Source organism: Neopsephotus bourkii, unplaced genomic scaffold (genome assembly GCF_033783945.1).
Source record: "Neopsephotus bourkii isolate Nb327-2 ecotype Australia unplaced genomic scaffold, CSIRO-AGI_Nbou_v1 NB_1183, whole genome shotgun sequence".
NCBI lineage: Eukaryota > Metazoa > Chordata > Aves > Psittaciformes > Psittacidae > Neopsephotus > Neopsephotus bourkii.
The window spans coordinates 4,767,980-4,794,193 of NW_026901668.1; the positions used below are offsets into that span (position 1 = coordinate 4,767,980).

The window sequence follows — 26,214 nt, forward strand, 5'->3', positions numbered from 1 at the left end:
GCTGGCTGATTAATAGGAAAAATTTAAATCTTACCAAGTTTCTCCCATAAAGTTCCCTGGCTTCCTGTCTTTGCCCATAACCAGTAGGGGCATCACATGTGAAAAAGGAAAAATAGGTTCTACCGTAGTCAGCTCATTACTGAGGACTTCTGGCTTGTCATCTTAGGAGTCTACCAAAAGATGCCAAAACACTCTCACTAAATTATGGAAGGTGGGTTTCTGCAGTGCTGGTTAAACTACTGCATTGAAGAACCCAGAAGGAAAGATGCTATACCAAAATGAGAAGGCTACTCTTCAGAAGATGGCAATTGATGAAAATAAATGGTTTTGTTAACTAATCTCTGCTTTTCTCTGAAAAACACTTGCAAAAACCTGCAGACCTTTTTAAAAGGGTCTTTAAGACCTTTAAGAGAATATACAATGTGAAGGTACTAAAAATTACAGTTTCATTTGATTTCAGAAGCAATCTTAGGCCCTTAAATCTTAGGTGAGGCTTCTTCATTCAGCTCCATCAACTACTTGCAAAAGGCTCTGTACAAGAACATGCAAAACTGGTACTTGTAAATACCTCTTACACAGATGAGACAATACTTCAACTTGATGGGTTTTCAAGAGTATACATTGGGTAAATGTAGGCCATGGTACGTAACTTGAATGGTAGTTATCATAGAATCTAGCTCAAGAAGACTGTTTGGGGTCCCTGTGCAACTTATTCAAAGGACATGTCCACGGTGGATGATTTCGCCCTCTGTATTCATTACCATATCCTGAAGAAAATGGCAATAAAAAAACCCCACAGCATGCTGTCTTGGAAAACAGAATTGAAGACTACTTTATAAATTCCTGAAGAAGGAAATGCCTTTAGGGTAGTGCATAGCTTGGTGCCAAGATGTAGCATGAGCCTCAAATAAACAAAGATCAAATAGTAGAGATACTGAAAATAAAAACAAAGTAACAGAGAGGCAAACTACTATGTAAACAGCTGCTACTATATGTATATATATATATTGCTGGGCAAAACCAGGAGAGTTTATATAATAACCACAAATACTAAGGCTAGTATCATCAATGTTGCATACAGCTGAGCTGATGCCCTCAGTTGGCAAAAGAGCTTCAGTATCAGGGGTTACTTGTGATGGGGAAACCTCTCTCTGTCTAAGCAGAAGCTGAGTATATCCAGTATTAGGTTTATATGAAGTCTCTGTATCTCACCGAGTGAGCCAAAGAGGGTTTTTTTTCAAAGTACATCTACAGCATATGTGGTTATCATGAGTTCCTGAATGAAAGGAACAGTCTAAGAGCTGAAAAGACAGAAACTGACAAGCAGGAACTCCTTCACTAACATTTCCTCATCTTTGGAGAGATCAGACTCAAGATGCATGACGGCTATCTCATCATGTCGACATCTGGAAAATTGCATCTGCCAAGTAAGACACATGGATTGGAATTCAAGCCTGACAAGTTGTATAAATGCAGAAAAACAACAACATGTGACAATGAAATAAAACTGCAGTAGAAGAATTTCATTTCACCAGGAGTTGAGAGGGAAGTGCAACAAAGCTGGCCATAGCACTGCTTATGCCACATTGAAAACATGAGGGACAGCAGGAGGTGATGAGTACATTCTCCTGAGAGTACCAAGTGGAAAAAGAGAAAATGTGTACATCCAGAGTATGTGTGCACTGGAGGATCATCAGTTGCAGAATAATCAGTTGCAGGATAAAAATTATTTCTAGACATGCTGAATTGAACCAGTGCATTAAAATTAGCACAGAGGAAAAAAAAAAATATAAGGAAACCAACAGTTTATGAGAAATGGCCAGTGAATTTTTCTTTCGAATAGAAAGGCAGGAAATAGAGTGGTGTTTGGACAGCACTGTCCCTTGAATATCATAGCTGTAGGACAGCTATAGGACAACACTCAGCAGTAATTCAGGACTAAAAATGATGCTGCTAACAAAAATATTTGCTCCTGTGTACATGGCAAGGATGCACACTTTAAAAGTCACCTGTATGGACATTCACTGAAATGAAAATCACAAAATGTGCTCAACTACAGAAGTTTATAAAATAGAAAAAATAAAAACAGGGAGGCAGCTGCTCTACCCTGCACAAAGTCCTCGTGGCTACCTACCCCATAAAGGAAGAAAGAAAAATCCCCACACAGATAGTAAAATATGTCTGTAAAGTAACATGACAAATTTCTGATGGGAAACATATTGGTACCAAGATTAGTTACATAGAACCTAACTGAAGTGGTAAGCACCAGTAAAAAAAAAATACTCTTCTCTTGTTGCCAAGAAAATAAACATAGAATCAGTTCGTCCATCTGAAGTTATGTGAAATCATTTCTGATACAGGTCATATACAGGTCACAAAGAAGTAGCAAAAAAAGCAGCAAAACCAACAGCATTAGCACTGAATGACAACACCAAAAGGAATAATTTTGAGGTACGGCAAGATGTAAATTACATTCCATATGTGAAACACGTATAATCCTAAAGGCAAAATGTGCATGCACTTGTCTCTAAAACATATTTACACGGGAAGAAAACCACCCAAACACATTAAAATTGGAAAATTTTATGTTACCACTCAGGTGTGTCACTTTCAAAAAGTGTTTCCACAATATACAGCAGTTTTGTTCAATATCTAGAGCAACCTAAAATACACAGAGCTTGTGGTAATGGTAAGAAAGGATCCTAATTGATACTAGTTGAATTATGCCCATAATTTCTATTACCTTCTCTGCTATTGAAGAGGAATTCCACTGCAATCTAGATTATTTATACATTTCTTGAAGGAGAACGAAGAGGAAGAAGGACATTTTTAGACACTATTACACAGGCCTAAAAGGGAAAGGCAAACCTGATTATTCCTATGAGAAACTGATTATCCCTATGAGAAACTGGCAATGTTTCTCCCTGATAACTGCAATGTTTTTGACACTTCTTTCCTGTTACTCTGAGCTTGGCGCTCCCAACACAGCAATCAGTTAGGTATGTTGGTTTTGTACAGGCACTTTTCATCAGTAACAGCACAGACACACTAAAGTACCTTGCCAATACTAACAAGCAGGTTTACCATTTAGCAGCTGACACAGGGTGCCAACAGCTTTAACATTTTGCTTCAGCTGTTGCAAATTACCACATTTGTATTTTTTAAAAGCTACAGGGACTAAACTTCTATCTAGCCACACTAGGTCACTGCATGGACTATTGGAATAAGACCGAAGGCTGACAATACAGTTGTGAAAATGCTCTGAAGTGAGTAAAAGCATGTAATTGTTATGGAGGCTTGTGGTTTTTCTTTGTCTGCTAGTTGTCTATTTTATTTTATTGTAATTTATGTTATGTTATTTTATGGGGTGGTATTTGAGAGGCTAATTGGGAAAATGCTACTGCAAAAGGATTTCTTCTTCACACATAAATCAGTACTATGAATCAAGACTCCTAAATTGATATGGGATTACAGCAAATAAAAAAAAATAGTGGCAGTTTTAACTAACTGCACTATTAATATGAAGCTTGAACCCACACATTATTCCCTTGATACAGGCCTAGTCCGCTGAACTCTCCTTGCCAGTGTCAGCCCTGTCATCATCATTGTACTAATACATCACAGTACTTGTAAGACCTACCTTTCTTTGCTCATTTTCAATCATTCAGCAAAAAAAGAGCAGAGAAGCAGCATGCAGGGACAGCCAGCTATAAAAGTTCACGTCTTCCCTCTTTTTCATAGCTGAACGTATGACAAAAATTGCTAGTGAGACACCACCACCGAGGAAATGTTTACTCAGCAGTTAATGCCATTGAATCTCTCCCACTCTCAGTTTTGAAGGGAATTCCTGCAGTCACCTCTGGTCTCATACATTTGTTTTAGTCTTTGATGCCTCTTTCTTGATTTTCATCATAGTAGAGCAGCTACTGTATTTGTGCTAGCAACTGCTTCCTTTAACCATCAGTTCAGGGATAAGACTAACAGTCTAGCAAGATGCTATTGCTAACCACTATGCATTTACTTAATGTAAAAAATGCCCATCATTATTACTTTTACTCATGCAGATGTACCCGTATCTCCCCAACTTCAAAATAGAGATCATCAAACCAATTTCATGTCACAGTCAAATTATCGCTGTTTCTCACACCATCTGGGAACACTCCAACCCACCCGGAATCCCTCTGGAAGCCAGCTGGATTCAGCTACTAACAAAACACACACATATTTAATTTAGCAAAATGTTTTACTTAAAGGATTAAAACCAGGTTTCTGTTATCAATTCCTTTACAGTAAACACACAGATCAGCCTTACCACTGTATCTGAAGTTTAAAGATGCATTTGAATACAAGAAATAAACATATTTATGACTTAGATACAATAACAGAAACTTAAAAAAAATCAGGGCAAATGGAATGATTTTAGTGTGCAGCAGCAGTCAATTCATATGCATGTATGGAACATGAAACCTAATAGAAAAAATTCAGAAAAACAGGATACTGAAAAGCGAAAGTTAAAGTTGGGCATTTAGATATTAACACCATCAGAAAACAGTTTAAAAATACTGCAATGAAGTACTTGAAATAAAAGTTTCCTGTTGGTGTATCTTCAGTGTTGCACTGACAGTAGCATTTAAACAGGCAACACAGAATTGCAGCTTTGACCAAAATTACCATTTCAATTCACAGGCATAGAAGCCAAAAGGATAAGAAAGTGTAAACACTTAACATTCTGAGAGATTCCCACTTCTTTGTATGAAATTCCAATTGTTTCCATAAAAGCCTGAACTAGTTCAGAAGAGAAATATAGTTACTGTTTTTCGTTAGCCCTAAATAATCAAAAATGTTAATCTATTGTTCTCAGCCTGTAAAGCTGGAAAAAGTACTCCCTGGCCCTTGTCCTCACTCATTTCTTTTCATGTTCAAGTGTTTAAATCTATTTAATATCTATTGAAATAGAAGTTTCTCCTTATGCTTACTATTTTCTTCCTTTTTTTTTTTTTTTACCTCTTCTGCTTTTGCCATATCTTCTCTGTGGTGAATGGCCCACATCATTACACATTATTCAAGAGGTGAATGTGCTACTGATGTGTACAGTGGGACAGCAGTATTTTCTGTTTTGTTGTTTAATATTTCTTAACACTGTTTTTTTTTTAATAGTTCTGCTAACCAATAATATTTTCATGAAAATACTTATTTTTAATTCCAAGACTGTTTTACTATGGTAATTATAGCTAGATCAAAACCCATCATCAAACCAGCAACTAAACCAACACAATGTCCTAAAAAGAATTTGTCATAGAATCATAGAATGGTTTGGGTTGGAAGTTGAAAGGGATCCTAAAGATCATTCAGATCTAACCCCCCTGCCATGGGCAGGGGCATCTTCCACTGCACCAGGTTGCTCAAGGCCCTGTTCAACCTGGCTTTGAACACTGCCAGGGATGGAGCAGCCACAGCTTCTCTGGGCAACCTGTCCAGTGCCTCACCACCCTCACAGTGAAGAACTTCTTCCTAATATCTAATCTAAATCTACCCTCTTTCAGTGTAAAGCCACTGCACCTTGTCCTATCACTACATACACTTGTAAAAAGTCCCTCTCTATCTTTCTTGTAGGCCCCTTTAGGTACTGGAAGGCTGCTATAATTGTTGATGAACTATAATCATTGACGAATTATAACTGACTATAGACATGATCTAGAACATTAAGGAGACCATCATCCTTTAATCTTTAGTTTTTCCAACCACCTGCATTTTGATCTGAAAGTACCTCAAACAAAATTCAACAGCTGAAAGGACTGGTGCTGACTTGTAGTATTTTACAACCTTCTGTCAAATAGGAATAAATGACTTGCAGCGTAAGCCTCAATCCCACCTAATATTTGCACATCACAGTAAGAGCAGCTGTTCTGATATATCCTCAGATATTTCAGCCAGAGGAAAATTTCATTAAAAAAGTGCTAAAGACAGAATAGGCTTGTTTCAATAGAAAGAAAAAAGAAATCCCCCCCAAAACCCAAACACTTCCCTACCCTGCCAAAAAAAAACCCCAAAACCAGAGTAGTTTAGGGGTGACAGCAACTTCAGCACCTTAGTAACCAAGATTAAGGAATAATACTGAATTAGAATCAAGTGAATTAGGTTTTATTACTGAAACAGAGGAAATTTTTAAATGAGAATGCTGAGGCATGTGTTGCTATAGGCATTGAAAAAGAAATCCACATGCATTATCTTTTTATAATGAATTCTGAATTCTGTCTGCCTTTAGGTGCCCCTCATCACTCCATTCCCTCTTTTTTTTACTGGGCAAAACAAGAACAAGGCAGAACAGAAATTTTATTGAAAAATGAGACCATGACATGAGCTGAGGCAATTGGACATTTTTATTCTTGGGAAAGAGATGTGTTAGAAACCATTTTCAACACAGCAAGTAAAAAAAAAAAAAAAAAAAAAAGGCTTGTGAGAGAGAAAGAGATGGGAAAAAAATATCAGAAGAGAGGAAAAAAAGTAAATTTATTGCCATTTCTCAGGCTCATGAAATAAGACACCAGAATGAAAAGAGAGCTGTTCTTCCCCTTGAATGTACTCCTATTGTTTTGCTTAAATCTGGCCCTCAATGTTTTCTGCTCTCAGGAGAGGCCTCCTCACAGGAACCACACCATGTTGTCAACAGTTACATTAATCTCTCTGACAGTTTTTAGGAAAGGAGTTTGAACTCAGATACTACTCTTGGAAAAAAACCTCCAACCTATGCAAAAAACATCTAGTGGTTAAGGTTGCTGGCACAAATTCAGCTGTCCAGTCTTCACTGTACTTAGTTTCTGGCATATCATAAAGGGTACCAATCCTGCTCTTTGCCAAACAGGCAAGAGAGTACAAATAGCAGGTTTCATCTTCCACTCACACCTAATGTTTCTGCAGAAAAGACTGGGTGAAACTGTGTCTGGAGAATAATATTCCTGATGGATCACACAGAAATGTTAGGATGTAGGGAGTCCTCTTTCCTCCATTAAAAACTCTCAAGCCATATAATGGCTTTCTCTCACTACAAATCTCAATTTGCAGTTAAGGAAATACTGGGATAATTGGGAGAGTGCCTAATGCTAGTTGTAAATAGTGACTTTCACAAAATTTTTCCAGCTGTCTGTTCAAGACTGCAGAGCATTTTTACATTGCTTAAGATGACAGAGTCAAATGGTTCATCTTTTTTAAAGATGTGAAGGCAGTGAATACATTTAGCTAGAACAGAACAAATGTATGGTAAACTAAACTGAAGTGAAAACAAATAGAGCAGATGGCTAAGTGTCTATCCAGGGATATGCTTATCCATTCCAAATGTCAAGTGTTTTCAAGCTTAGTTTCTGTGAATGTTATGGTAACAGGTATTCTATAAGGAGTGCTTCTGGTCAGACACAGGAGAAGGTATTTCCTTAACGATGTATTTAATGCCATAAACATTGATTATGTAGACTGACAGATTCTGTCTTTGTAAGAACTGCCACATCAAATCTAAGAACAAGATCATATATTTCTTCTGATATTTAGATGGTGGAAACCCCTGCATTTTTTTTCTTTAATAACACAAATGAATAACTCATGTAGGAACAGAGGAATCTGCTTCTGAGGGAAAACATTTTCATGTTCAAAAAGAAGTTATTTTTGTTGTTGCTTCAACATGCAACACTGCACGCATGGGCAAAACGAAACTGGTCAGACCTTGTAAACATTCATCAGAAAAAAATATCTTTACTAAAACTGGAGACAGGGCTGTCCCATGGTTTGCTCATGGCTCACAGCTCGCATTGTAAGAATGTTGGAACACCAAGATCTCACAAATCCAGTAAAATTAAGAAACTGGAGAGGTAAATCTACACTTTATAATGGTCACCTATATTACTACATATTCTCCATATGCAGCTGTTTGGAGAAACAGGTATCAGATGTCTGTATGGAAAATTTGGAAAAAAACCCCAACTCTTCAGGTTTAATGTGTACAAAAGCTTGTCTTGATGAGCTTCCTTCAAGTAAATGGAGAATTCCTGTCTTGCGAAGTCCATCAGCTCCACATGTGACAGGGTAAGAGATGAAAAGGACTAACATTCATCTAGGCAGATGGTGCAGGGCTTGACTTCATTCATCCTTATTGGTCAAGATATTTCTCCTACCTTGCTGTACTTACTATCTGGTGATCTGTTAGCAAGTCTTCATCCTCTTCCTTGAAATAAACTTGTACTTTATGACTTCAGTAGAGAAAAGGGAGGAAACTTTTTTTTTTTAGCTAGAAGCTCATTTTTATGTGCACTACACTCTTGCTAAGATGGAAATCCAACAGTGTTATTTTTACATGAAAATGTAATTTCATGATAGTGCTATTTCATATTATAGGCTGATTTTTGGTATTGTGCAGTATTTCTCTGCTGTTGAATGAACTAGCATTTCTTTCCAGTCCTGCTTCTGTGATATTAAATGATAAAAATTATTTAAGATATTAACACTGTAAAAATGCCTCTTCTTTTTTTTTTCCATTAGGAAGTATTACAAAGAATATCCGTGTCCAAAACTACTATATTACTTCACACAGATATAACAAGATATGAAGTGAGGCTGTCTATTCATTATCCATACATTTCCTATGTCACAAAAGTAGATGCATCCATAAATGCTTAATTACAAATTTTAAATTCCTGAAAAAAAGGCTACAATTCAAATTAATCCATCTCCCTCCCATGAAACTTCCCTCATTGTAACTCATGCAAAGCCAGCCTAAAAGGTCACCGTTTTTGGAACTTCTCCTGGACGTCCAGGAAAAGCTGTCTTGACAAGGAGAGTTATGATATGATAAGAACGAGAACTAGTTTTTCTCAAAGCATCTGCCAGGGTTAAATATTTGCTTGTGTCTACAGTAACTGCTTACACAGTGCTGAAAATCACAACCCTCCAAATAAGTATAGAATGCAATGCTTGTGGAACATTGTGCTTTCTGTAACATATTGTAAAAGCTGCTGGAAATTAAAATTGCTACTGGAATATTACATGGCTAACGAATCATGATGTGTATTAAAGTCTCTAATGCATATGTATATCCTGTTTTCTAATGCATCGCCAGTTGTCACAGAATGACTCAGAGAAAGAGCTGGAGGGTCAGTTGATCCCAAAACTACCTACTGGCTACCACTGTGTTTAGTTCAAATACAATAGGAGGAATAATTTGCATACATTTATTCCATTTAGATTTTCATGAGGTTTGTTAGAGATTGTATTTGTTCATACCTGCTCCATTTTCATTTTAAAAGGTCATGTGTAATACTGAAAGACAGTCAGTACAAAACGGATTCACATCAACTCTGAACTCAGAATCATATTTAGCTTAATCATCAAGAACATGTAACAGTGTTTCATCCTTTACGGTGACTGACAAGAAAAAATTATCTCTTCAAAAGAATGCCAATACATCTCTTAAAAACTAAATTGCAAAGCACATTCATATCCTTTCAGTGCTTTATGTCATGAGTTCCATTCTACACAGCAGAAAGAGGTTCACCTAGAACTGAATATACCATTTGGTGAAATTCTAGCCACCTGTGAAGGTGCTAATGGCACCCAAGGAACCAATGACACCCAAGGCCCAAGGAACACTGACACCTACAAGGCTGGGTAGCACAAAGAATCATCCAGGGAGAGGGAGGCCGAAACATCTCCCTGATGTAATTGAAGTCTAAAAAGTACTGGGAGAGGAAGGGAGAGAAAAAGAATGCTTTGATCTGAATAATTACCAAAGGTGGATCTGAGCTCAATGAGAAAATACAGGTCTGATACATCAGACTGTTCTCTGGAATAAATCCTGCAGATGGAAGATGGCATTAAAGAATACATTTCTACCAGGCTGATATGGAGTAGCTGACAGTTTCATGGGCCTTATCGTGTTGAGCTGGGCTATCCAAGGGATAACAAAAGTTCACTCAGCTGGAGGGCAAGGCTGGAATCTGATATGGCAGTGGTTTATATGAAACTAAAATTAATCAGAAACTCATCAGCACTTAAAATTCACTTATCCCAGGGAAACATAAAACACCGCTTAGAATTCATAACCAATTTGCTTCAAAGCTGATAATGGCTAGGAGGTTACAGAGGAAATCTTCAAGTTTAGAAAACTTTCTTTCAATCTAACCATTTCTTCAGCTCTTCCTTCCAAAGAGGCTTTGCACACACTGTCCAAATCCAAGTTAACAGGTTAATTTGGGAAGCAAGATCTCTCTTTACTAACAGCCCAAAGGTGACAAACCATCATTTTCATCATAGCATGGTATTACCATAAACAGACCAGATGAAAAAACTTCAGTCACCCTACCCTCAAGAACCAATCATAGCATATCAAGAGGAAATTTTTCAGTAATTTAAGACCAGATTTTGGTTGACATTTAATGAATTTAGAAAGCTCATTTGATGAGAAGGTATTTGGCTGCCTATCGATTTCATTGAGCTATGTCCAGATCCCAGTAAAATAATTGTATCAAACAAATAACTGTACATTTGTTTAGAATGAAAATTTAGTTCTTTCCACTAGAAGGATATCTCTGCTATTCGAGGGTCAGAAGATAGAAGAATAGAAGACAGAAGAATTATACCACCACAAGCAACAATGTACATATACTTGCATATAGAGTTCACAGAATAGGATTATATATTAAATTATCTAAACTTGGGTGTGGAAAAAGAAGAAAAAAATTAGTAAGTTTACTTTATTAAATGCTTCATTAAAGCATTTAAATACATTTGACACAAATTCTAGACATACAGTTTGTCATCAGCAATTACAGACTGATGGATAGCTGCTGATAGTGTGCAACTCCATGCCACAAGGTATTCTGAAAATGTCTCCTAAAAACTCTGGAGGATGCTGGAGCAGTAGAACAAGAAAATATTCATGCTACTTTCCAGATGTCAGTTCCAAGTACCCATTCAAATATCACGAAATTTCAGTAAATGTTACCTTTCTAGGACAAGACAGTGTTATCAATTCCTTTTCACAATAGCCAAGCTTTAGTTACTTGAAGCAAGAAGTTTTTACTCCAGTCCAACAGCTTGGTTTTTTTATCCTGCTTATAGACCAGACACTCGTTAACCTCTCAGATCTCTGGAGAGTTGTGGTTTAAGGGAACCCAGGAGGAAAAGACAAATTTGGAAAGCCATTTATCCATCTCACTGGAATTGAGACATTATGGTTTTCATTCTTCCCCCACTCCCCAAAATACCAAATTTCCATCATCAGAGCTCTCTGAATAAACGAACATTTTGTTACTGGACTCAGGAAGAAAGAAACCACATGCCTGTTAGGGACAGGGTGAGGAGGAGTGGAGTATGTGCTTGGGAGCGTGTTTATTTGACTGGATTGCAGACGGTCAACCGAAGAACATGCAGATCATATATTTTTAAGCATTTCATACTGTCTTATTATTAATTCCAGCCAAAACCACCAAGACCAAAATTATCTGAAATTGGTGCTTGTGTGTCCTGACCCCAAAGCCAACAATGGTTCCATAAAAAAAAAATTAAAAAAATCCATGCTCCTCTCAGGTTTAAATTTTATTTTTTTTATTGATTAGAAGGCAGTGCCCTTTAGAGCTGATGGAGAAGACAGGTCTCCATAACTAACAAACTGAAATGTGGTCCTGGCTAAATTTTACTTCCAGGAAACTGAAACACTGCAGTACTTGAGAGAGGGAGGCCGTAAGCAGAGGGCTCTTCTAAAGGAAGGAGTTTTTATTGAACCTGTCACTTGTCATTAAACACTCCATATTTTACCTTAGCCTGATATTTTCATTAGCGCATGCAGACCTTTTTCATCTGTGAATGAAAGCATTCCCTTCAGCCTTGTTTTGAATATGGGGAAAGACTCTCTAAAACTGAGCCCACCCAAACAGGACAATTAGGTTCACAAAAGCAGGAAAGCCACTAGGCAAAAACAATATTAATACTATGGTAGCTGACACATTTCGGTGTTGACTATCACATTACACTTCAATCTTAAATTCTTACATGCATTTAATAATGGCTATTTTTAATCTCAGAAATATTTGCATATAATTATATAGAAAATAAGAGACACCAGTGCAGAATAAAACACAAGCAAAGAAGAACAAAGTAAGTATACTGCTGTATATTATCACTAATTACAGAACCTGAATGTAAAAAGGTTAAGATAATAAAATTATACACTTAGACATCTTTGTACCTAATTTTAGTTTCCCTGTTAGGCCACCAACCTACAACAAAGTAAAGCTGGAGAAAAAAATAGCAAACAACCTGGCTTCCTCAAAACAGACAATCACTTAGTCATTTCTTGCTCCTAGAGATAAGTTGGTTACATTGAAATTAAAAAAGACAAAATATTTGAGTAAAATTATGTTTAACTATGCCATTCACAGTTTTATATCTATGATCTTTCTATTGCTAAAACACTTCACAAGTAAAGAATTGGACAGGACACTGCAAAGACAGATATATATTCTTAAAGAACTCTGATGCAAAGCAGCACCAACTTTTGCCACCTAATTTCTGAGCAAAAGCTGCCTCGCTGCTGCCACCAAATCTATACAACGTCTTTGGATTATCAGAAACTGGTGTTAAACAGTTTTAATGGGATTTGAAGTAATCAGTAACCAAAGTAGCACTGTCTGTCCACTGCTACGCGCAATTCTACAAACACATTACATAACTTACAGCTTTTTACAAAATAAACCCAACAATAAATCAAAAAACCAAATCCAGAATTTTTTAGTATGCACATAGGAGCTGAGAGAAATCAGATTTCAGGCTTCTTTTAATGCATTCCATTTGTCTCAAAAAAAGAAAAGTGAAAAGGAGAAGAATAACTGTGTGGGGAAAAAGCCCAAAATGAAAGCTGTATCTTTTAAAATCTGAAAGTTCTACATAAACCCCAAGGATATGGTCTTGTGGAACAGTGTCATTTGCTTAATACACCATGCACGTAATTGCAAGGCAAATGTGAAGTATCACTTATTTTCTCAAAATTCAGATACAGATTTATTCAAACGCAGATAAGGAATCTAACCAAATATTGTATTAGGATCTTTTAAAAACATTTAACTAATACTCGGAGGACTGTGTTATTTAAACTTAATCTGCCACATAACGAGAGCCTGTGGATTGCCGTAGCGTTACGTCACAAAACCCATTAGCAGATGTAGAAATCCCGCATCCCTGCCTTTTATAAAAGTCTGTAGTTATGAAATCATTTTCATACACTTGGAACCTAACTGCATCAGTGCTCTGAATATAAAGGACTGGAACTGAGGGGGGAAAACCACAAAATGGTGCATCTGAGAGCATTCCATATGGACACATGTTTCTGTGGTTCTTTCAAAAGTTTTTAAAGAGTTGAAACCATCCCCCTGGAATTCCACAGAACAGAGTAAAGAAGTATCTGTTTAAATTAAGCAGGGGATTTATCTTTGCTAGTGAACTATTAGGATTTATTCTGTGTCTTCACTGTAGATGTATTAAGAAATGTAGCTGGTAACAAGAAACAGGATTTAACCTAGGATAACAAAGCAAAATACCTAAGAGAAGAGTTTCTCTCTGAAGATTTTAAAAATATTTTTGAAAGAGTGCACGGGCAGATTACTGTTTCCATGCTTTTTCTCACTCACCAAAAAGAAAGTTATTTTTGTAAATTAAAGAAATCACAGGCAAAGTATCTACTATCGCCTCAATTAGCATCATGGTATTTTTGCTTTACTTCCTGGCAATAGTTCAACATTTCTATGACAGCACTTGAAAACTTACCATTTGATAAACCATCTACATCTTATATCAACATATAGCACAATGAGAAATATCTGACTTGCTTTTATATCAGTGGCTTTCATGTACCTGGGCAGACCTGAGGTAACCAGCTAATTCTGTGAGGCAGCAGGACATTATCATTTCAGAAATAAAGCAAACTGTCTAGTAAGCATACCAAGAACTCATGAGGTAAAGTAGGGTTTCACTGTCAGAGAAGTATGAGTAAACACCCAAAGTGTAGTTCTTCACTTACCCCACAAAAGTTCCAAATTATTGTAAGAATACTTACTTGCTTATCTTTGATTTACTGAAGGCATCAATATAAGGTAAAACCAGCTGGGAAAATACACAAAACAGCTAAAGAAAAAGGCGGTTAGAAGAGCAGTGAAGAAAGAAAAGCCACACCTATCTGAATACTGGACAGATAAAATCAGTTCAATGCACTTCATAACCAAGTAGACAAGCAAAACTATTTCCCTTTTTATGAAAATGGAGTAAGCCATGAAGATGACAGAGGCTGCTTTCTATGAAATGCTCTGGGACAGATGTGTGTTTTTAAAGAATCAGTACCAATTTCTCAGGTAACAGCTGTGAAAATGGATCAGAAGGTGCAGCAGAAAGCAAGGTAGTTAAGCCTGGCTGAATGGCCGTATTGCTTTAATTCAATGCCCATGTTACCTGAAGCTGTTGGGAGCTGTCATTAAGATTATCCTCTCGTCTCCTGGCCTCCTCCAGCATCTGTGCACTCTTCTTTTTCTCCACTTGCTCTTTGTGCTTCAGATTTGCTACTTTCTTATTTTGATCTTTAACTTGCCTGTAAAAGAGAAGAGCATTCAGAGTGGAGTCCAGAGCATGCCTCCCATCAGCCCTAGCACTGGGCAACTGGACTGGGGAAGAGTGAAACTCTCAAGTATATCACTTCATTTCCAGAAGGTCAACAACACCAAGCTCATTCTCGAGCATTACCCTCAACTTTTAATTCAGCCAAAAGAATGCTTTGTTTTGCTCATTACTATTAACCCAAATGTGGAAATTTCTGAAACAAACCCCTTCATTATTATTATTTTCAAAAGGTGCACCTGCCCTCTTGTGACTATGTAACAGAAGTCTTTGCTTTGTTCATACACATACCTATAAAAAACACAGACATGTAAGAGCCTATTTTGGTTTGGGTACCACTATACCTAATGTAAGGAAAACAGGAGGATCAAAAGAAAAACCTAATGAGACATGACTTGACTATAGAGGACTACCTACAAGACCTAGGCAATCTGTTTCCAAAAGTAAAACTTTTTTTTTTCAACCTCAAATTCTACTTGTTTACTAGATATTTTGAGGGATTTCCTCTCCTTTCTTTTTACAGAAACAAGAAAGAGCAAGTAAGAACAAACTATTTCAGAAAGCGTGCATAATTTCCTTTTCACTTGCATCTATGAATTATTTTTTGATGATCCTGGCAACTACCACTGCCTGCAGACAGGGTTTGGCCTTTCTGGGCATTAAGACACATGGAGTATTGAAACTAATTACAGACCCTTTAATGTCAGCCTCCTGACCGCAGAAAACTGAAGTCTAAACTTTTAGTCCAATCAAAACAAAATAGACTAGCTTTGCTTCCTCAGCCCTTTTCTCCATAATTATATCTGGAGTTTGGATTTTGGAATAAAAGACAGATTCTTTCGTCGCAAGATTTCCCCAAAACATCATGCAAGTAGTAGAGACGGCTCTTTAATTTACTGTTTAGAAAGCAGAATGATATACTAGCTTCATATCTGGTATGTTATCCACATTGAGAGGGAAGAATGTTTCTTCTGTATTTCAGAAATACTTTAAGAACAGATCACAACTCTGATTGCTTCAGTATTTTCTTCAGAACTCGCAACAAAACTATGATCAAGAACACATCTCTTTGTAATATATATGTTCAAATTATGTGGCACATGGCTAGTCAGTGCTTTGAGTTCTTCCAAAAAAAAAAAAACAAGAGTAGGTTCAACACTAAGCTCTGCTTTTTGCAATGTAAGCCAACTGGAGCTGGGAAAATTGCAATGATAGCAATTTTTCATTGGTGCTAAACAAATTTCTATTAGTGTGAGAAAGTGCTGATGGCCTCCAAAGACCAAGAAAAAAAAAGGAAAGTCCTTTTTTGATGATGTTAAAACATTACTTGCATACTTAACTACCTTGTCCAATGGTTACAGCTGATTTGAGTCAGGATGCTTTTTAAACACATCCAGTGTAATTGTTAAGTTATTCTAACCCAGTGCTGCACACTGGCAATGGGCGCACTGCCCAGTTTGAAAGGAGACTTGTTCAGTGATTAAACAACTTATTGGAAATATTATGTTGGCACCAACTCAGCTTGTACAATAAATGGTTCTATCTGTCTGACAAAATAAACATAGAAAGTACGGCTAAGTCAATGAAGAAATGAAAATGTGTTAGCCCTACACATTCAACTCCATATGAGAATTCTTATTCAACTCCTAAATTAAGATTAGTGGAACTAATTATTTTTTAAAAACTTGTAAAACTAGATTCACCTGCTGGGGAAACTGGTCTGTGTTACTGTAATCACTGGTTAGATAAGAGACAACAATATTAATAAAGTCACAAGCTTCATCAAAATAAATATGAAGTAGATAAACTCCCACAGGGTACATAATGTTTTCAAACAAAATACTTGTTTCAAAGAAAGGAGTAATTATAAGGATAGACAGTAATGACAACCACCTTCTCATGACTGAACCAAAATTACTGCATTTCTAATATATTAGGTAGATATTTTGAGATAAACTGAAGTTTTCCTGAAACAGCTTAAAAGATGGAAATTACTTAGTGCTTGCAATACTCAGATCAATCCTCGTAACTGTCATACTGTTTGGAAACTTGAATTCATAGAATCATAGAATAGGTTCAGTTGGAAGGGTCCTTAAAGATCCCCCAGTTCCAACCCCCCTGCCATGGGCAAGGACACCTTCCAGTATACCAGGTTGAGCAAAGCCCCATCCAACCTGGCCTTGAATCGTGTGCAAGGATGCACCTATCACTCTATACCTCTGTTGTCAAAAAGCAACAGAAGTTGGGCAACAAGCCTTTCAAATAATACAGCTATCTATGTCATTACCTAAAATTTTCCCAACTGTTTAACTATATAGACTGTGAAGGTCACGTGAAACTTGAAATCCATAAATCTAAAAGGCTTACAGTCGTTTGATGCATAAACACATCTCGTCTTCTCTCAATGCCCATGGCACCAAATGACAATTCTCACTTCTATAATACTTATAATTACATAAGAGGTTTTGCATATACAAGCCCATAGCTCTTACACATTTGCACTATGGAAGTTCTATGAAACTGTGAAGAATCCATACTGTGATTCTGTAAAGAATTCTCCTTTTTCTTTGTCAGACAACTTTCAGTCTTCAAAGCTGAAGTCAGAAAATTATGTTCTTACATATGCAAGCAATATTTAAAAATATTTGAATATGCACGCACATATTTTAATATCAACAGACCTCAGAAGCTTGAGAATCACCCAATTCACTGCTCGGTAAGGCACTTCTGTTGCTATTTTGAACACTGAAATACTTCTGATGATTGCTATAGAACTATTTCATCTTCACACCACTACTGAACAATGTGCATAACTGGACAATAAAATGAATGGAAATAATAAAATAGAACACAATTAGTATGTGTCTTAAGTTAGCACACTGCAACTGGTACATTCTATGAGGAAACAGTCAATAGGAAAATAAAGATATGTCATATGTACACAAGGCAGCTAATCAGGACTGCAGAAAGAAACAAAGCCCTGGAATTCCTTCAGTTTGAGAGATTCATTTTGTAAACTCAGTGTTCTTTTAACTCTTCTGGATGCAATTACACACATATACAGAACATAGCCCTTTCAAAGGGATAGCAAAGTTGTAAAGAAACCCTTCATCTGTAATAGTATTTTTATTAGAACTCAAACTGCACAAGATTAAAGACAGCAAAAAGAACAGGAATTAATTACAATGATGGCAAAAGTGTAGAGATTTATGAGTGTTTTCTAGAAAGCATTAGTGCTAGCATGTAGAGCAACTGAGTAAACACCAATTTGCAATGTGTACATGGAGTTCTCATCATGACCACATGAATTTCTGAGAGATATAGGCCATTAAATATAACCATAAGTACATACTCTTACTGAAACATCTTTTCAAAATGGGACTACAGAGAAAGAATGGCGGTGATCCTAATAAAAACTGGAGAACCAGTTAGTGTTCAGTGAGATGAAGCTTTAAAAGAAGGATATCACTGTAACCAACAGAAACAATAACAAAACTAAGAAAAGCAAAACTACCTCATCTCAGATGATGTTTATTCTCAGTCACCCTCAAATCAAATAATAAAAAAGACACATAAAAAAGAAGAAAAATCTAATAAGGGTGTTTAAGTACTGTTACAATGGAATACATTACAGGAAAGGAAGCAAAATCAAAATCAGGCTTCCGTTTTAAAAAAATAAAACCCAAACTCTTTCAACTAAAGACAGGCCAAGATTTTTCAAATTAATCCTTTCCCATCCTTTGATTTTGGGTGCCCAATTTAAGCCATATGCCTGCTGAAAAAGGTCAGTATCCAGGTTTCTTAATCTAGACACTGAAAATAATTATTGAGTTCTATGACTTTTTCTTTTTTAATGAAACAAACCTTTATCATTTAAAATAAGCCACAGCTTTCCAATTTTCTGTGAAATTCTTGAATTTCCAATGATGAAGTACAACTAAGCACCACGGGGAATGAATTAAAAAGAAATCACAATAAGCAATAAAAACTTTCAAATGAGAAGACTTCATATTTTAAAATAATTTTAAAACAGTAAGACAAATATAAGCAATAGAAAACCAGTGGACCATCAAGCATTCCTGAAAAGTGGAAAGTCATATTGTTACCTGTGAGTCCTTTGGAAGAGTTTTCTTCCCTAATATAAATACAAAATGTATACACACATACTATATTTCACCTCATGAATACACACCCTAGGGAAAAAAACATACAGATCCTGTGCACAGCTACAGAAACAGCCTGTTTTATTCATCTGACTTAGGTACTCAGAAAATATTTCCATGTGTCAGTCAGCCATGTCAGAAAGACTGTTTAGCTCAAGCCTTCACTGACGTAGCATTACCACCACCCACAGGACAGTTCTCTGTTGCTGCAGCTACTAATCCTAACGCAGATGAACTTCATTTGCTTTAAAGCACACTTTGCTCCTCAACATGAGTTAAACTGATGTAACAGTCAACATTACTGAAAAAAACTTGAAAGAAAACTGTATGCAATGAAGTAATATATTATTTAGTTTAAAATTGACAATGTGCCTTGTATTATGAAATATTAGATTCTGCAGTGTATAACACAGAATCACAGACTATCTCAAGTTGGAAGGGACCCATAAGGATCGCCAAGTCCAACTCCCTGCTCCTCGCAAGCCTTTCTAAACCTAAACTGCATGACAGAGTGTTGTCCAGATGTTCCTTGAACCCTGGTGCCATGACCACTTCCCTGGGAAGTTTGTTCTGGTGACTGATCACCCTTTAGTGAAGAACTTTTTCCTAATACCCAGCCTGAACTCCCCCTGATGCAGCTTCATTCCATTTCCTTGTGTCCTATTGCTGGTCACCAAAGGAAGATCAGCACCTCCTCTTTGGCGCCCTCCTTGAAGAAGTTGGTATAATTGCATAAGACCTCAAAGCACTGTAGTCCTAAGAGATGCAGAAAAGTACATTCATTCACTTGTGGAATGAAATGGAGCGGCCATCTGGCAGACAATGACACTAACACCAATTATGGTCAGAGAGCAAAACACAGTACAATGGGAAAACACTCTGGAAAGAAATGCTGGAAGGCAGGAAACAATGAGCTGAGTTGTCCACACCTTCACGAGCAGTCCTGTTCATTAATGATTAGATGAGTGAGAAAAAAGAAAAGCTATTTACTGAAAAAAATAACAATAATCAACAAGATCAATGCAATGGGATGTTAGTGATCTGAGCTGGGCTGATTTGAAACTCCCAGCTTACTACATTACCCCTGCTATTTCCTTCATCACTTCTTTCTTTTTAAGGTCTGCCCCATCAAATATTTTAGCTGACTATACCCCTAACCTTAACTTGATCACTTAAAAGATCATAAACACAGTGACATAGATGAATTATTGGGTTTGTCTGGTTGTTTTGGGGGTGGTTTTTTTTTGTTTTGGTGGGGTTTTTTTTTTACAGTTTTGTTACACAAAGAAAACCGTTTACATTCTGGGAAGCATAACAACAGAAAGCCAAGGAGAAACTCTTCCCCAAAATGCTACTTTGTTTTGAGAAAAAGAAAACCCCCTTTTTGGAAAGGTTTTGCTTTAGCTTTTTGTTGCTTAGAACACACTCACCTTATCAGTGGTTGATTACCAACCCACAGAGGATAATGGCAGCATTTGGAAAGCCTAATTGCTTAACCTCAGAAAAAGAAAGTGGTGAAAGGAAGTTAAATCAGTGATGAAGGAAACAGGACTGACCACATCACACAGTCCTATCACCACAATTTGTCAAAGATTAAACAAGTTCCCTACCTTATACATTGGAAAATAAGGATCAGGGGAGCTACTGCTGAAGTTCTACATAGCATGGGTGAATTTATTTTTTTAGAACAGTAAGCATTATGTAGGCCTCTTCCTTTGCTTTGTTGGGCTGTACTGAGCAATCCCAGCTTCTTAAGTCGCTTGACACTATTCTTCCACATTATAACAAGGTCAAAGAATGGCGCACTAAATTACTAAGTTAAAGGAACAATAATTTCATTAAGCTTTTCAAACAGCTTGGTTTTATTACCTCTGTTGCACATTGCATCCAAGCTAGAAGGTGGATATATACATACTTTCAATGAGCTGCTTTTGTTCAGATGCACAAGCTGGCAAACTCCAGCACTTAGTTACTTCTGCTTGTGTGCCTCTCTTACAATCTCTCATCATTTTGTTACACTGTTCCTCACCGTTTTGTGCCATTTATATGACAAGGTAACATAGCCAATGAAAATATTAACAGCCCTGAAAACTTAACTGGTATGTTGTGTGTGAGTCAAGCTGTCCCACAGTGGCTTTAAGAGATGAGGAGGGTGAACTTCATTTCCTGAAGCTAGGAAACTTTGATTTTTAAAAACAAAGTGTGTGCTCAGATCAGCACTGGAGGGGGCAAGGGATGAAGACTAGAAAGGCTATGGGAAATCAGCCTGCCCCAGATTTTAGGAACAAGAACCTAACAGTGTCCGAATCAAAGGTGTGAAGTCAAAGATGAGAAGCAGATCTTGACTCTACACTGGTCATTGTCTTTTTCAGTGTTAGGAATAATGATGATGATATCAGTGCACACTTCGTGATGCAGACAGCACATTAGCCTGCACCTCTCACTCTAGCTAAAAATCATCACGGTAATGTTCCAGAAACAGATGATGGGAAAATACAGGAAAGGGAAGCACACGGCATTCAAACCTAGAAACTTAATAAAAATGCAACCCAAACTCTATTATCATTTGAAAACACCTCAGAAGGGAACCCCATCACTGGACCCATTAGCAATACATTGTGCAGATACGCGTATCAGAAGTAGTGAGGTGGCACAAGTTATTAACGCTACATGGCATGTTTCATGAGAGGATTTTAGCAAGTCCTAACTAGAAACAGCTACCAGCCTACACTACAGATAACTGCACAAATGAACTATCTTTAAATGTAATTTCTTTAGGAGTAATTAAAGGCCTTAAAACTCAGTTCCAAGATGCTCTGAGGTAAAATGTGTCAACTGCCAAATAGAGTTAGCTCCCACATTTGGCAATACAATGTGTAATTCTAGGTTAATACAATTTTTTTCGAGTTTTTCTCCTCTTGTATTAATCTCTCTGTTTCAGTCTTACAGAAGACCAAGAAATATAATCAAAACTACACACACTAAACCTGGATCCTACAGGTACCTCCCCAGTGAAATGTTATTTCTCAGCGATCAGTAGGGAACTCACATTTATGGAAACAATTTTTCTCATGATAGAGTGATATGCTGCAGCATCAACAGTCAATGAATTTAGAGAAAGCTACATAATACATTAACAGAAAAAAACCTAACTAAGGATGAGTAGCACATGTCCAAAATGCATGCTCTAAGCACTATCAAACTAATCTAATTCAGGGAAAAACATACCCATTTTTCCCTACAGTCCCTTGATTGAACAAACCCAGAATCAACTAGGCTACTCTCCAGTTATGAGGCAATTAGCCCAATTACATATAGTTAATGGTGAAGTAAAACACTGTTGTCTTAGTATTCTCAAAATAAAATAAAAAAAAAAGGAAAAAAAAATACGCTGGTTAAAATGTAACTGGCTGAAATCGAGGGAGCAACAGCAGAGATTATCAGACGTGCCTTCATTTTTGTGCAACAAGCCCATACCAAATTAAGCAAACCAAAGGTTCACTTCCAGACAGCACCAGATACAACATACTAAAACCAAGACACTCTAAAAAAACTGCAGGTAAGCATCTATAGCACCTCATGCTTCCACTAACCTATAATTCCTGTTTTGTAGATTTAATCCACTACATCTACCCCTTTACCGTTCAGCTATAAAAACCCTAAGAAAACTAATGTGCAGCTTCCCAACTATTTAAATTCTCAGCATCTCTTTACTAGGAAGCATGTTTTGAAATGAAAATAATGGATACACTACCATAATTTCGCAGTGGATGTAAAATTTGAAATCAGGCTTCAGAGATTAAATATAAAATTTATATGTCAAATTCCATAATTATTTTTGAAAGCTGACTGCAATTGGACTAGAAATCTTTAGCCTGAAAACCTTGCAGCCAACTCGTTTTCATTGAAGCTAAGAGCTTTAAAAAAACACACTCAAGCCAAATTCTGAAACAAATATGTGAGATAATGATATAGGTGTTCCTTTGTTCAGAAAAACACTAATGCTTTAAGGACCTTAATAAAAGCATTCAGTAGCTCAACAAATAAGTTTTACCACCCATTTTCTGTTGTATTTTTTCTTCTGTTTTGTTAATTGAGCAAACAGATGCAAAGCCAAAAATGACAGTTATAAAATGGCTGATTAGGCCTCAATGTGGATTCTTTCTCCCTGCAACACACTGGATTAGTTGAATTTGGCCCTAAACAGTGTGGCAAGAATTCCCAAAGGTGCTGTTCTTTATACCTTCAACTCCAGTGCACAAGCCAACCACCCTGTGAACAGATCACACACAGCCAGTCACTCTCTGCTCCAGAGACCTGCACCACTTGGCTGAGAAAAGTATTTTCTGAACAGCAATAAAATCTTCCTTATGAATGGAATTTTATTGAGGTTTCAGAGGGTTTTTTTGTGATCTGAGATCACACATGTCTCTCTTAACTGCAGTCTCACTAGCCAGAAATGAAAACAAATCATAATACAGCAGTTGTTTCCTTTCATACGGGTATGAGATCTTTTCATTCCTTCTAGAATAATACCTGATACAATCAATAATTAAAAGAAAAATGGAATACAAAAGTCAGCCATTGAAACAAAATAAAAAATAAAATGTAAGAAGAAAAAAAAATTAAAAGCAAAGCATTTAAGAACTATGCTAGAGTAGCTTATGTTTATTTTACAGCATAGACTGAACAAGCTATCAAGAGAGAAAAGTCCTCTTCTAAAAATGTGCATAAATTTGGGATAACAGTTGAATATTACCCTGTTGTTTTGAAAGAGCATATGTTAAAGAATCAAGGTATGCCTTATACTTCTAAGCTGACAGCTACTGAAAATAGTCTTCATCAGATGGTATTAAACTGAGCATTTGCCAAGGCCAAAAAAGAAAGCACAGTGAACGTAACCAACTCAGTGGACGAGGATTTCTGATAGAAAAGATGTGAGGGCAGTGATGCTAGCAGGACCATTCTGAAAAAAAATGTAAACCAGACCATTCTGGGGCTAAAAGCCTGATGATGTTGCTGAGACACCCAAATAAAAATCCTACATTAGTTAGCCCATCTCCTAAAACAGACATTGTTTTCAAGAAGAACCTTTCAAACAGGTTCTGTCTACAGATGTGAATGGAAAAGGTTCTATCCTGTTAGCTATAAAGAAGCTGTACCAAATCTGATTCAAAACCGGCCATTCCCAGAAACTATACTGGGAAAAGTATGTAAAAGGATAAGGTTGATTAAAGATAATGTTACCACACTCATCAAACCGCACCTTGCTACAGCATCTTCATTATCATGAGAATGTGAGATTCAAAGTGTACAGCTTTATTTTGGTATCCACTGGTTACAATGCAGACTACAGTGCCTCACAGAACAGCACGTTTGGCATATTTCTTTTGGATGCGTAGCAAACAGATTATTAAGAGCTATCTTCTCCTATGAAATACATTCTGTTTCAGTTTCAGAGGCACTGAGGAAATCTTTGGTTCTGATCAGGTTGTGTTAGAGTACTGTGGGATGGCAGCAATCTAGTTTGGACAGAATCTGAACTGCAGCTATTATAAGGCTTTTTTTTCACCTCAGCAGATGTTTATTTTGACGAGGATAAACTTGATAATGAAAATGGTTCTGAGTTTGGGGATCTGCTGAGCTTGGGGATCCTTATAGACACAGAAAAGAAGTAATTTTAAGGAAAATTTAATGCATTCAACAAGAGTGTAATGTACCTGTAAAAGTAAGGGTGGGAAGCTTAACTGAAACAGAAGATGCTATCAGAAGCCTCACAACATAATTTAGGACAAAAATCAGAATAAATTTGGAATAGCATGTATTTACCCCTTCTATTTAACATTAACCAGCACAGCAGTACTTTAAAATGATCTTCCAAATGTTCAGCTTTTCATTCATACTATGAGGTTTTTACCCCAGTACAATAATGTTTGAAGCCTTAAGCATTTAGAAAAACAAAGCAGCCTCCTTAAACTACATTTCATCTGTCATTTGTCCATGTGATCCAAGCATACCCAAAAAGAACATGAATGGAAATAAGCAGTCGAAGGCTACAAACTGTCAAAAACTATGTGTCATGCCGCATCTTTTTGAGCAAAGACATCTGCATATTCCATATTAAAATGTGAAATCTGTGCTGAAAGCAAGTGATAAGAGAAAGGGAAGAAGTGATGTTGTAAATTAAGTAGTAAAAACCAGCAGTTAATTGCATCTCACTGATACCCTTTATATAATGCCACTGCATGGTCTCTGCAAGAAGCACGCTTAAAACATTCATTGTAGGGAACTGTACCTTGGGAGATATGATCATGAAAACTTAAGAAGAAATTACATGAAATATTGCAGTTATTACATGACCGTTGTACTCAAATGCACCAGAAGAATTTACTTTTTCTTGCATTCTGGATCAGAGGCCACTTTTGCAGTGCCTAATAAAGTTTTTTTACCAGTAACTTCATTTAATGCTCTCTCCTAATTTTTTCATATAGCAATGATGAAAAAGGAAAAAAGATCTCTTTTTAGAGATACAGAGATAGCTGCATGGTTAATATTCTTTACCCTTATGTATACTTGTAGGGTAAAGTTGCATTATGGCAACTCTCTTTCAGTTCCCAACATGTGGGACTTCATCAAACATAGCATGAACAACTCAAGACACTGAAAAAGCACAGGGAAGTTTGCAGACAATCGGTATTGCTGGTGTTCAGGGGGAAAACAACCTGGCCAGTGCTATTACTGCCAGTGGTACTGCTAAAGCTAAAAAAAGCTGGACTGCTGCTGAAAGTGAAGGAAGACAACATATGCTTTTCAGAGCCGCCATCTGGTGAGCTACAGTAAACCCATGACTTGGAGCTAAGTCACAAATTTACATGCTAGAAGGGAGCTGTGAAAAACGGGAAAGTAGGAACTAGCAGGAAAGCAGCCTCAGTTTTCTGCACCTGTAGCAATCTTCTGTCAAGGCTGGCACTGAGCATGCCCTGTTGGCAGCTGTAATTTCTAGGACCACATGAGGCTCTTTTTGTCTATCTACAGAGAGTATTTTGCAACTCAAGTTTCCAATTCTTTCTCACTCTTGTTTCTATGAAATCTGTTCAGTATTTTAAATAGATACATAATAATGTTTCACATAAAGACACTTTAAGTCAAACTGAGTATGTTGGGTCACTAAAGGATAAGTGACACTTCACGCCTTAGAGCTAGAAGTTAATTAGCCAATTCTCAAAAGAAAGTGACAAACTGGAAACATTTCCTTCTCCAAGGAAGAAAAAAAAATAATAAATAAATGATTTAATTAATTTAATCAAGAAGAATGGCCTAGCAGCCAGATAAGAAGGGAATGAAATAGGTTTCTGAGAGTATGATTAAATTTGAATTACCTGGCTTGAAAAGCTGACATATTCCAGCA

At 36.8% G+C, this 26,214-nt stretch overlaps 1 protein-coding gene across 11 annotated transcripts in view; it reads right to left on the reverse strand.

Moving 5' to 3' along the window:
• Window positions 1-26,214, reverse strand: part of ERC1 (ELKS/RAB6-interacting/CAST family member 1) — a 287,154-nt gene that overhangs the window by 117,349 nt on the left and 143,591 nt on the right. For all 11 annotated transcript variants that reach the window (XM_061364024.1, XM_061364022.1, XM_061364019.1 and 8 more), the window contains one exon: window positions 14,482-14,617. In XM_061364024.1, coding sequence (XP_061220008.1) covers window positions 14,482-14,617 — 136 coding nt within the window. The remainder of the gene's footprint in view (window positions 1-14,481; window positions 14,618-26,214) is intronic.